At 37.5% G+C, this 12,850-nt stretch overlaps 1 protein-coding gene across 1 annotated transcript in view; it reads right to left on the bottom strand.

Moving 5' to 3' along the window:
- Nucleotides 1-12,850, bottom strand: part of TM9SF3 (transmembrane 9 superfamily member 3) — a 43,932-nt gene that overhangs the window by 8,472 nt on the left and 22,610 nt on the right. Inside the window, exons 6-9 of the mRNA XM_054382143.1 lie at nucleotides 11,928-12,059; nucleotides 11,236-11,402; nucleotides 8,500-8,594; nucleotides 6,463-6,593 (exon numbers count right to left, since the gene is read on the bottom strand). Coding sequence (XP_054238118.1) covers nucleotides 6,463-6,593; nucleotides 8,500-8,594; nucleotides 11,236-11,402; nucleotides 11,928-12,059 — 525 coding nt within the window. The remainder of the gene's footprint in view (nucleotides 1-6,462; nucleotides 6,594-8,499; nucleotides 8,595-11,235; nucleotides 11,403-11,927; nucleotides 12,060-12,850) is intronic.

Raw genomic sequence — 12,850 nt, 5'->3', positions numbered from 1 at the left:
GTTAGCATTTAGCATTTAGGCAGTTGCACACAAAACTACAACCACTGGCTGCAAAATTTTTTATCCAAAATGAAAAAGAAACCTGAACAAGAATTGCAAAGCCATGTCACAATGCTACCAATCAAAATTTGGGGTTCCATTTTCTCCACTACCCACCAACTAGGTAATTAAGAACAGAGACTGCCAAAGACACAACTTAGGGGTTTGTGAGCCTTTTAAAGAAAGCATTACTGTAACGTCAGCTCAGGTAAATTCAGAGAATAGTTTGAGCTACCACTTCAGAAAATACAGTTTATGCAAACAGGCAGATCTACTACATCTAAAAACACAGTTTTCCATCAAACAAACATGTGATCTCCATAACCCATATTAGTGAAGACAAATTACAAGAGTTTTTCTACCAAGCCAGTAAATTAAAACATACCTATCTCATTTTAACTGTTGTAGGTTTTGTTGTACAAAACACCTTAAACACACCAGAATCTGATTTAGCTTGCAGCTTTTAGTTGCCATAGAAGAGACTGTTAACTTCACCAGACCTTTATTCTTTCTAACCCCTTTCTGTTTTGATGGGGAAAGAATATTCTGTTGTCCTTGAGTGAATGTGCAGAAATCAGTTTTCCTTATTTGAAAGGAAACATTGTCAAGAGGAATATAATTTATGTTCAAGTGCCATGTGTTTCATATTTTCTGACAACTGTAGATTAAACTTCATTCAAAGGTGATAATTAAAATTTTTATGAGCATATCTAATATTAAACAGCTCCTGGCAGGCTATGGTGCCTTGACTGCTTAATGCACAAGGGAGAAAAGCAATAAAAATTAACTGTCAAAGCAGTAGCTTGATCTTTCCTGTCAGCTACCAAAACTGCACACTGTTATGAGACTCTCTCCCCATACAAAGGTTAACGAATCTGTACAGTGAAACAGTTTTCTGCACATCATCTGGCCAAACATTATACAGAACAAAAAAAAAAAGAAGGCTTAAAATAAAGTCTCATTAATTTTATTACAACTAAGTTGGTACTCTAGGGTGATGGTTTGGGTAATAAATTGAGCTGTTGAAAATCCACGCCAGAAGCATTCAGCTATGTCTGTTTTCAGTAAAAATTAGGGTTTTGACGGTCACTTTCAAGCAATCTGAAGAAGCACCCTGCTGAATGTATGTAATTAGACTTCTTTCTATTTTTAGCAAGTGCACTTCCTTATCTGGCTCAAGGCATGAAAATCTTTGGCACTTCCAGGTCCTCTTTTTTCAGTGACAGCCAATACTCATACCAACTTAAAGCTGTCAGGGATGGCTGCAGCTTGGATTAAGCTGTTAGAGGAAACATTTTTTGATTGTTCATTTAAACAAGGTATAAAAGATGCAAACACTAGGGTCTCAATCCCTAGAGAAATTTAGTGTGCATAACCTTATTTAATTAAGTCATTAAAAATGCATACTGGAAGCATTAGCCACACAGTAACCTACTGCTCAAACAAAACAAAAATAGTGTATCTTAACGAGTTTAATAGAAGCTGCCTGGATTCTGCAGTCTGAATATTACATTACTCATAGTAGCTTTAATGGAAATCTTTAAATTATGTATCACACAGAACAACATAAGCAGTCACAACTTATGAAATACCAGAGTTAAGATGGACCCTTCAAATTCAATCACGCTGTGCTCTGTACAAATTCTGCATTACTAAGTATAGGAATACCATCACTCCTCAAATGTATATCGAGAGTTCACTTCACTTGACCTAATTTAAAATTATCTTTAATTATTCCATGTTCCATTTGTTGCATAATTCAAACACAATAAAATAGAAAGATGATTGACAAATACACCCAAAAGACTGAAAAATATCAATAGAAGGCAACTCAAGGTATACAACACCTTCAGAACTCCTCTATGTTCACTACTAAGAGGATATAATAAACAAAACACTCCCAAAAATCACATCTGGGCTCCAAAAGAACTAAGAACTGATCAGCACTTGCTGCATTTCTATAAAGGTGGACAGACGAGAGAAAAAAATCCAGGCTTTTATATCTCCCTAAATTCATATGCTTAGGGAGTTGAAAGCTTTAAACCATTAAGGTTTACAAAGCTCTCACATTTGAATAAAATCTATCACATTCTTTACTGTATTTTGAAGGGAAACTGAAAGATATCCCAGGGAAAAGATTAAGCATTTGTTCAGGCTCGTGGTGTATTTCACTACAGAAGTTTTATGTCAGTACAGGTAAGGCAGCTTGCATGTATATTAGAAAGGGCTACAGGCAAGTCCCAAGAGTGAAGAAAGATTTCAGGAATAAGCATTGAACGTTTCCAGTCCCTGCCACTCCTTGGAGAGGATCAGACATCACAAACAAGTTACACAAGATAAACATCTTTGAAGTATATGAAGATCCTAAAGAGCTGAATGAATCTTGAGTATTTCAAGACAAAGGGTAGATTAGCTGTCCTTGCCTCCATTCCATAGAGGGGGAAAAAAAATAATCTGTCTGGACGAAGAAATTAAGTCACAGAGAGGAGACTACCTGGTAGTTAACAGGGAGGTGGCAATGCAGAATGGGCAAAGTACAGGACGTCACAGTATCACAGTACATCAGAGGCTGGAAGGGACCAACTCCCCTGCCAGAGCAGGATCACTTAGGGTAGTCCACACAGGAATGCATCCAGGTGGGTTTTGAAAGTCTCCAGAGAAGGAGACTCCACAACCCCCCTGGGCAACCTGTTCCAGTGCTCTGTCACCCTCACTGTAAAGAAGTTTCTCCTCATGTTGAGGTGAAATCTTTTATGTTCTAGTTTGAACCCATTGTTCCTTATCAATGTGAACCACTGAAAAGAGCCTGGCCCCCTCCACTTGACACCCACCCCTCAGATATTTATAGACATTGATCAGATCTCCCCTCAGTCTTCTCTTCTCAAGATGAAACAGCCCCAGGATTTCAGTCTCTCTTCATAGGGGAGATGCTCAAGTCCCCTAATCATCCTCGTGGCTCTCCATTGGATTCTCTCCAGCAGGTCTCTGTCTCTCTTGAACTGGGGAGCCCAAAACTGGACACAGTATTCCAGGTGTGGTCTCCCCAGGGCAGAGTAGAGAGGTAAAAGAATTTCCCTAGACCTGCTGGACACACCTTTCTTGATACATCTCAGGATCCCATTGGCTCTCTTGGCCACAAGAGCACACTGTTTTTCCATGGAGAACTTGCTGTCCACCAGCACTCCAAGGTCTTTCTCTGTGGAGCTGCTTCCCAGCAGGGCAGCCCCTACCTGTACTGGTGCCTGTTGTTATTTCTCCCCAGATGCAGGACCCTGCACTGGTCCTTATTAAACCTCATGAGGTTTGCCTGCACTCAGCTCTTCATCCTGTCCAGATCTCGTTGGATGGCTGCACAGCCTGACAGGCTATCAGCCACCCCCCAGTTTTGTATCATCAGTGAACTTGCTGGGGGTACTCTCAATGTCCTCATCCAGGTCGTTGATAAAGATATTGAACAAAATTGGACCCAGTACCGATCCCTGGGGGACACCACTGGCCACACGCCTCCAAGTTGACTCTGTGTCATTGATGACGACCCTCTGAACTCTGTTGTGAAGCCAGTTTGCAACCCACCTCACTGACCAACCATCTATGCCACATCTCCTGAGCTTTTCTATGAGGATGTTATGGGAGACTGTATCAAAAGCTTTATTGAAGTCAAGATATACGAGATCCACTGCTCTTCCTTCATCTACCCACTTGGTCATAACTTCATAGAAGGCTATCAGATGAGTTAGACAAGATTTCCCCTTGGTAAATCCATGTTGGCTACAATGGCATATTTAAGCACAGTCTCTCATCAGCCTTTTAGCTCAGAGACTTTTGTCAGCAACTCAGTTTCTATTTTTTCCAGATTTATAGTAGTCAAGACGAAGTGTTAATTCTTGCCAACGATTTAAATCAAGGTGGGCAGTTTCAAGATATGCTAGGGTCAAGGAAGTAATTTCTGTGTTCTAATATGTTTAGATGGCAGAAGTTTTATTTCCCCAAGACAGCAGTAGCAGCAAGTTTACACTAGAGAATTCTGAAAACTTCTCAATGTTGAAAACAAAAGTGGAAAGACACAAAGATATCTTATCCATAAAGCCAGAGGGCTTCCCAGGGACTTCAACCTGATGCATAACATGGTAATTTCAGACAATTTTCATCTTCCATAAACCAGCTTCATTAGTTGATTTGAAGTCATCAGAGCATTGCTTATTCTGATGAAGTTTCTGATTCATAACCTGCTCCTAGTAAAAGTCCGCTAATGCCACTGAAGTTTTACTGACACAGTCATAATAATTCAAGCACATTCATAAAACCCTGAGATAATTAAAATCACTGTGTATAAAGAGTCCTAACATTCTGATTAAGTGACCCCTCAAGTTTTATATTCCCATTTGCTTTTGCATGTACATGTTTCTATGATCTTAAAATACGAGTCATTTAAATAGATTTACAAGACAAACCTCAGCACAGGTAGAATTCCATTCCCTCAGCACTCCTGACCTCCAAATGGAAATACAAGTCAGAAATGTGGTATCATAAGTGCTTGCTCAGCAGTAAAACAGAGCCTATCTGCACACATCAAAGATCAATGTTGTAAACTTTCATAACAGTATCTTATATGGCTGCTAGCTTAGGAAAGAAAAAAACAATACAATTTTCCTTTAGGACACTGACCAATCAACACAAACATACCCAAAGATAGAATTTTAGTCTGAGTTCTTAAGAAAACCAGACAACAAAGTCACCTTAAGAAGTTGGTATTTAGGCAGGCATTGAAAATACTGCTAATAAGGAGGTACTATTACCAGCAATGTACATGTAATGATTCCTCCATCAGTAAAAAATTACTGAAAGCCTTTGCCTAAAACTGTCTTTTTTAATACCATTTACGATTTCTATCACAGTGATTCAATAGAAGCATGTTCAGAAGAAGTATTTTCAGTCACACTACATGTTTTATCATATCCCTAATAACACAGTTTGTAAGGCAGAACTTGCGATTCCAAAGAACAAAATTTATAAGACAGAATTTGTGGTTCTAATCTTCATGTTGTGGAAGATTTAAACTATAAAGAAATCCAAGGCTAATCAAACTTAGATCTCTGAACAAACTGAACAATTCAACGTATCACAAAAACTTTTATGCCAACAAGGAAGCCACAAAAAATGTTAAATCCCAAGACTTGCTACAAATATTGAAAACAAACCTTCCTGTGCTACTGCACAAAGTTAGAAAAAGCAGTTTTATGGTGCATATTTAAAAAAAATCTACTCTCAAATAATAACCCTTGGAAGCTGAAACAGAAATTCTGCCAAACTTCCAAATGATTATTTTCTATGTTGCATTTACAGGGTTACGTGAGGTTGCTTGAAAGGGTCATGACAACCAACAAATCCTGACAAAAGCCAGAGGAAACAAGAAAAGTCATCATGATTAAATGTGAAAAGTAATTCAACTAGCACTAGTTTTTCAAGTGACATGGTTAATACACAGACATAATAGCACAAATGGATACTAAATATCATTTCACTAAGTGAAAATATTTTATTAAAGCCAGAGCATAGAATCAGAATGGCTTGGGTTACCTAGACCAACCACCCTGCATTGTTCAGAGCCCATCCAACCTGACCTTAACTCTTTTCTAGGGATGGAGTATCTACTACCTTTCTAGGCCAACTGTGCCAGCGTTTCACCATCCACAGTCTAAGAATTCCTCTTCAATATTTTAGTCAAAATCTACCTTCTTTTAGTTTAAAATCATCATTTCTGGGTCTGTCACAACAGGCCTTGCTAAAAGGACTGTCCCCATCTTTCTTATAGGCTTCCTTTAATTACTGAATGGCCATGATAAGGTTTCATAGAGCCTTTTCTTCTCCAGACTGTAGTACCTCAACTCTTTCAGCCTTTCTTCACAGGAAAGCTGCTCCAGCCCTCTCATCATTTTTATGGTCCTCCTCCGGGCTCACTCCAACAGGTTCATTTCCTTCTTGTGTTGAGGACTTCACATATGGACAAAGGTCTCAGGAAATTCCATCTCATACTGCTGCCTGATCTTTATTTTTTTTTTCTGCTTGACTCCAATGATTTGCAAGTAGCTTTCACTTTGAATCCTTTTGTGTTGCATTTTAGATTATAACCAGTTTGCATTGGCCATCAGAAGAAAATTCAAGTTGCTAACTTCCCATGCTTCTATAACATTAAGCTTAAATACAAAGCAGAAGTGTCATTTTAAGCAGAGTGAAGACTATTGTTGGCATCCAGCAGCTGATGCTGCTTTTATTAAAATGAGGTTTACATGAAGCAACTTAAATCACTCCCAGAATAAATGCCTAACTAGGAAGCTAAAACTATGACTCACAATTTTACTTAGACTAAAATGTAGCTCTCCCATGTCTCTGGTGATGTTTAAATTCTCCAGTAAAATCACTCACCATGGTTCCAAAGGGTATGGCTCTTGAAGCATGGTAATAGATGGCAATGAAGTTGATGAAGAAGGCAGTTCCACACACCATTGCCGGAATAAGGAAGGCTCCAATAAACATCTGCTTTATCCATCGCCTTCCTGTAAGAAGGGATTGCAACAGGATTGGTGAGATACAGTGTTACTTTGTTTAAACAGTTATCAGCAGGCTCTCTGGAATTTAGATGTTTGATTTCTTCCCCCCAAATTGAAAGCAGTAAGAAACAAATACACCAATACAAAAGCCAACTAACAGTTTCACTTGATCCCTGACAATTCACAGCATTTTAATCAATTTATTAGGCTAGATGAAAAGAGAGGAAAAGAGATACAGTGTAAGAACATTTCAGCTGAAGAACAGCATATGCTGACTAAGCTGGCCAAAAAACACAGAGCACCAAATATAAGTGTATATGTAAGTTTCAGTTTAGTAGAGACAGAGACAGCAGAGCTGGCCCTGTACAAGACCCTGCTCACACACTGAGAGCACGAGAGCTTCTCCCAGGACAACTCAGCACTACAGCTGTGTTCAGACAGCACGTGCTCTGGGTTTTCTTGACCTAATCAATCCAACTCGGCGCACATGTGTCTATTCCTGGCACAAAGCAAAATGCCACAGCATTCAATATACAGCAGAATCTGCCATCTTCAGCAGCAGAAAAGATAGAAGGAAAGCAATTTCTAAACTCAGGCACAAATGAAACAGTAACACTTGTTAGCTCTTATTACAAAGTTTGAGCACTCTGAGGAGCTCAAAAATCCCCTCTTGGCCAATATCTAAAGAATTTTCATTGTCAGTATTTGCTTTAATTTCTATATTCCTAACAGTCATTATTTAAATTTAATACACCAAAAATGCATCTGTAATATGCACTAAATAAACCCCAGAAAACTAGCATATGCTTTTCAAGACCATCTGCTTTTTCACCATTAGCTAACATAATCAGCATTTCATGATTTGGCACACTTGATCTGTAGGAAAAACAAAACAAAAAACACAACCACCCCCCCCCCTACAAATCTAGCTCAACTATATAGCACAGTACATTTTGTAACAGCAACCCTAATTTACTCAGATCTGTTTTTCTGCAAATCACTAGGTTTACATATAAACTCTATGAAAAGAAACATCTAACCTCCAAATTCAGAGCAGATTAGAGTGCAGTTGAGACTGAATACTACAAAGTATGTCGTGCCAGAAGAATACAAATTTTCTTTTGCAAACTTACCACATTTTTTTTTCTAAAGCACTGTAGAAGATAATAGATATCGATTACTTTTTTAGTTCAGCAGAGGGAACAGATGAAGCTGGTGGACTGCAAGGATGTAATTGGTCATAACTCAGAGGCATAGTGGGGAGCACTTGAAAACAGCCTGTCCAAAAATCTTACGTCAATTTTATCAGGCTTCTGCTCTCTACTGATACTCATTTTGAATTTGCTCTGTATAAGGCAGAGCACATACTGGAATGCAGAATAGCCTTGTAACCTTCTTTAAAAGATGTTATCGACAGTTTTCCCCATCCACAATTAATGGTCTAGTAACTACTGTACACTAAGCCTTTCTGTGTTACCAAACATAACCCCCCAGGTACCCGTAAAGGAGGACTATGCAGGAGTCATCTGGAGAAGATAACATGAACTGTTAAACAGCATGTTACAGAAAAGAGAGACTATTACACTCTGGATGTCATGAGCCAAACGATTACACACAAAGTGTAACAAGCAATTCATAAGATACAACTGGTTAACAGTTCTTTAGCTCTTACTACTTTTAGACTAACCAAAGACTTCAGCCGTCTTTAGTTAGAAAATGCAGCCAGTATCGAACAGGAAACAATATGGAAGTTAAATATACTCAAAATATTTTATGTTTATTAAGCATTTAATGGACTGCATCTGAATGACCCAGCTCCAGGAAGACATTTTATAAAATGGTGCAAAGCAGAAAACAGTAATTTCTCAATTTAACAACATAATGAAAAAGGTGAATCTTGAAAGCAATTTACCTCCTTGTCTAGCATAAAGGCTTCCTCCAAAATATCCATTCACTGGTGATGTTGCAGCATAAACAAATATAGCTGTACTAAGCATTGATCCTCTCCTACAGGAAGTGATTTTTTGGTAAATGAAACAGAAAATTATATTAGTGCAAAAGATTACCATAAAATACACACACTTAACAGAAGCAGTTATTTTTTTATTTAATATAATAATAATGTATTGTTTAATAATGTAAACATTTTTAAATGCTTACATTGTAAAATCTGCATGAGAACAGTTTGTATCCAAAGCTTCTGGCAAAGTCTAACTCAGTTTGGGAGAACGAGTTCTAAGACACTGCACTCTTTCCTAACAAGCATTTATCCTCACTGGAGTACAAAATCTCACCTCTGATCAAAATCTTTTGACATTTGGATGCATACACCTTGTGTCCTGAACTATTCACATGACTTACATTACGTGTAAGATTCAACTACTGTAGATTAAAAATACTAGCCTCTTTACTTAAGGCCAGTATTAACAAAAAGATACTATGATTCTGAATGAGGTTTCTGCCATCCCTCAGAAACGGACTTTTAAAAGTGTTCATCTTACAGAAAATGAGGAAACCCGATTTAGAAACTATAAATACAATAATGAAGCAGCAAATCAGTAATAGTCAAACCAGAAGAGCCTAGTCATTTTTAAATTATAGCCTCATTAAATGTTGGCACAATTTTTCTGAAATTTTACAGGCAAAGTGGAATAATTCTAAATCACAAAGCCATCTCCAAATAGATTTTTAAAAATCGTGTCTAAGAATAGCAAGATATAAATGTTGGTCATGAATAGAGCTATTTCTCCATGCCCCTCTGCTGCTCTTCAATAGCAAAAGGCAACACAAGGTTTTCAGACAGCTTGCTGTATTTTCTTCAAATTGGCTGTTCTGAGAGATTCCAGACTATTGGCATTTTGGCTTTTGATGAACCATTACTGGATGCCTGCCCCACTCAAAGAAGCAATCTTTGGTACAGCCAGCTTCCATGACTGTATGGCTTGAACTAAGTCAGTAAACCTGCGAGTCACACACATGGTAAAGGAGTGTTAAACTAACATTTGCTTCTCAAAAAAAAAAAAAATAAGCAGCAGTTCCATTTTAGAAAGCTACTGGTTCAACAGAAATTAATTATAACGGTTCCCCTACAATTAGAAACACATGTGAAATCCCAAAAGACGATGGATAGTCTAGACTGACATAACTAAATCCAAGCTTTCTGTAAAATGATCAGTAGATGTTAATCTAAAATTATCTCAAAATTTTCTCTTCTTGAGCTTCCTCATTTATGTTTCAAATATCCTAATGGAAAAACGTCTCAAAATACAAACTGGTATTAATAACATAATAGCTGGCACAAACAAATTTCACTAAGAGACTTCTAGTTGGCATCAGCTGTGTGATGCCAGACCTGAAGAACACTGACAGGCAATCATTCCTGCAATTCTGGTTTGCAGCCTTTTTCACTCACATCACTATTTTCCTAAATATAAGAAATGCCTGCACCAGATTTAGTCAGCTGTTCCATTACACACACAGAATTAAATTCACAATAAAAGTGATATAAAGACCTATTACAACAAAAGACTAAGTGCACATATATTTTTTTAAAACTACTGTTCTGGTACATTTTACAATTGCCATTACTAACTTACAGCTTCCCTACAGTGCACATTCTGAAATGGTTTCATTCCCTCCCTTAAAGGGCTGGCAGGCCATCCAATTAAAAATGTGTGTGTAAGCCTATACAGAAATGTGGCACATGGCAAGCAGAATAGCACCATATGAAAAATTAATATATGCCATAATACTGGTACTACAGAGTGGCTTTTTAAACACACCATTGAAAGGCAGCTAAATTAAAGAACAAGAGTTCTCTCTAGTGGCACATGAGAAGTATTACAACTTGTTAAAATCATAGAGAAAATATCAAGGGAAAATAGAACAGAGATTTGAAATTTTCATCATTGCTTAGAACACTTGTTGGAATAAATAAATAAATAAATCCCTCCAGTATCCAAAGTACCACCATTACAGAAAGAGACAAAGTCAAGTCACCAAAAAACTCAAATACATAAGAGGTAAAGGAAGACAACTAGGTGAACTGTAAGTGGTGTGTTAAATTTAAGTACTATTTGTCTGTTTTAAATTAATTCCCTCCAGTCAGGATCACAGCCCACCTGTTGCTGGAGATTTTACATGCAACACAGGATGAGCAGTATCTGTTCTAAACAATGTTAAGAACATAAATTTCTGTTCCTGGTAAAACTTGATGGTAAGATTGGCTTAATGCACAGTCAGTTGTAAACAGGACTACTCACAAAGACAGCACATCACGAGGAAACAAGAATAAGAAATACAGTAATATCTTATCATTCCAGAAGAAACCAGGAGTGAAATACATACCTTTTAATATTTCTTTTCCATATAACCTACATGTAATGCTGAAGAGCAACAATCTACTTTCATAATGAATCATGTAAAAAGCAACCATTAAGAGTAAAATTAAAGGAGACCAACTCCCATGATAAGAGTAGGATGGAGTTCCATTACAACTTTTTTAAAGTCCTTCTCAATACTACATCTAATCTAAAGATAAAGACTAACAATCCCCAAACACTTCTTTCCAGGCCAGTTAGAATATGCAATTTGTAATTTTGTTCATTTAAGCTTTTATATTCAGAAGACATGGGACAATTATACTTACTCTGTATATAAATCTTCTATCATTGCAACAACAATGACTATAAGAGACACAGCAAAAATCTGACAACCAGAACCAATAAGCGATGAAAATATTAGAGGATGACTGGATGGTCTAAACACATCTCCATGGACCTGCTTCCACCCATACTCATCACCTAGATCTCTGTCCTAGGAACAACAACAACAACAAAAATTTGAATCTAGTCACGACAATTAATGATAAATACATGAGCTAGGTATAAAGTAAAGATCTAATTTGTTAAAGTAACTTCAAGTGCACAAATCTCTGCTGTCCTGAATGCATCAAATCTAGGAGAAAAGTTTATTTTTCAGATGCTTATGAAGACAACAAAAATTACTACCTGAATGTATAATGCAGTAAAATCTATCAGATTCCCTCCCTGTCCCTAAAATCCTCTCAAGTGCTTAGAAGTATACACAGGCCTCTATTACAACACTCAGAATGGACCTTGTTTAACCTAAGCATGAGTATGAACATTAACACAGTGACTACAGACAAAATTTTGGGTTGTGACCTAGAATCATGTAGTAAAGAAAGCTAGCACCACTTTCGAGACTCACATAGGGCAGTTTTCTGTCCAACTGAAGAAAGCTGTTCACAGCTGCTAAGACAATGAACATACAAAGAGAAAATAATCCTTAAGAGGAAAAGGGTATGAATGTGGATCTTACCATATCATCCATTTCTTCCTCCTTGCTGTATCTTGCATAATCTTTTCGCAAAGTTCTCATTAATATCATAGACACTAGGCCAACCAGAAAGATCACCATCATAAAAGAATTGAAAATTGAAAACCAGTGAATCTACAAAAAGAAAACACATCCCTAAGGTTTAGAACTGTAAATGTGTTTCAACGTTTTTCCAATAAGGCTAAATTGTTCCAGCAGGACAGCTTGTCAGCATAAGCTGAGTAACAATAAAACCAGATCGTAAATAATGTTCCATTTGTACAAAGTCCCATTACAACTGGCCTGTAAACTGCCATCCATAAAGCTTTTCAACACCCAAGCCCGCTCTCAATGAAGTTACCACAGCTTTGTTAAACACCAGCACAGTTTGAGCAACTAGCAGCACATACTCCCTTGGTAAAGGAAGTACTGCTGCCTTTCTAGATAAGAGGTTTAAGTAGTAAAAGAGATTTTGACAGCCAAAACCCAAAAGGAACCACTGCTTTGCACAGGACCAAAATGTGCAGCAGCAGTATTTTGACTCTGACAAGTACATCTTCTGATGACCAAAACCTCTCATTTCAGAAAGTAGTATAGCTCAGTAAAACATTATTAAGGAAATTATAACCACAAGTTTAACCCACCACAACTGATACTGCCAGCTGATTTAGGCTAAATGCTTTCTGCTTTACCTTTTTTTCAGCAAAAAGCGTACCTGTGACCAACTGCAGTTATTCATCTTACAAGACGTATACTCATGTCCCTGAAACGTTATCGCTTCTTATCATGTGAATGCATTTTCTTGAGCTGCTTTGCATTTGCTGCAGACTTGAAGACTGCCTACACATTTACTGAAGCACTCCAAAAAATTGGAGCCATCCTGTTTGAGCAGCAAGACCATCACATAAAACCTGCTGTTCTAGACT

The sequence above is a fragment of the Indicator indicator genome, chromosome 7, assembly GCF_027791375.1.
Source record: "Indicator indicator isolate 239-I01 chromosome 7, UM_Iind_1.1, whole genome shotgun sequence".
NCBI classification, from domain to species: domain Eukaryota; kingdom Metazoa; phylum Chordata; class Aves; order Piciformes; family Indicatoridae; genus Indicator; species Indicator indicator.
Note: the sequence above shows the minus strand (reverse complement) of the source record. Positions and strands in the feature narration are given on the sequence as shown.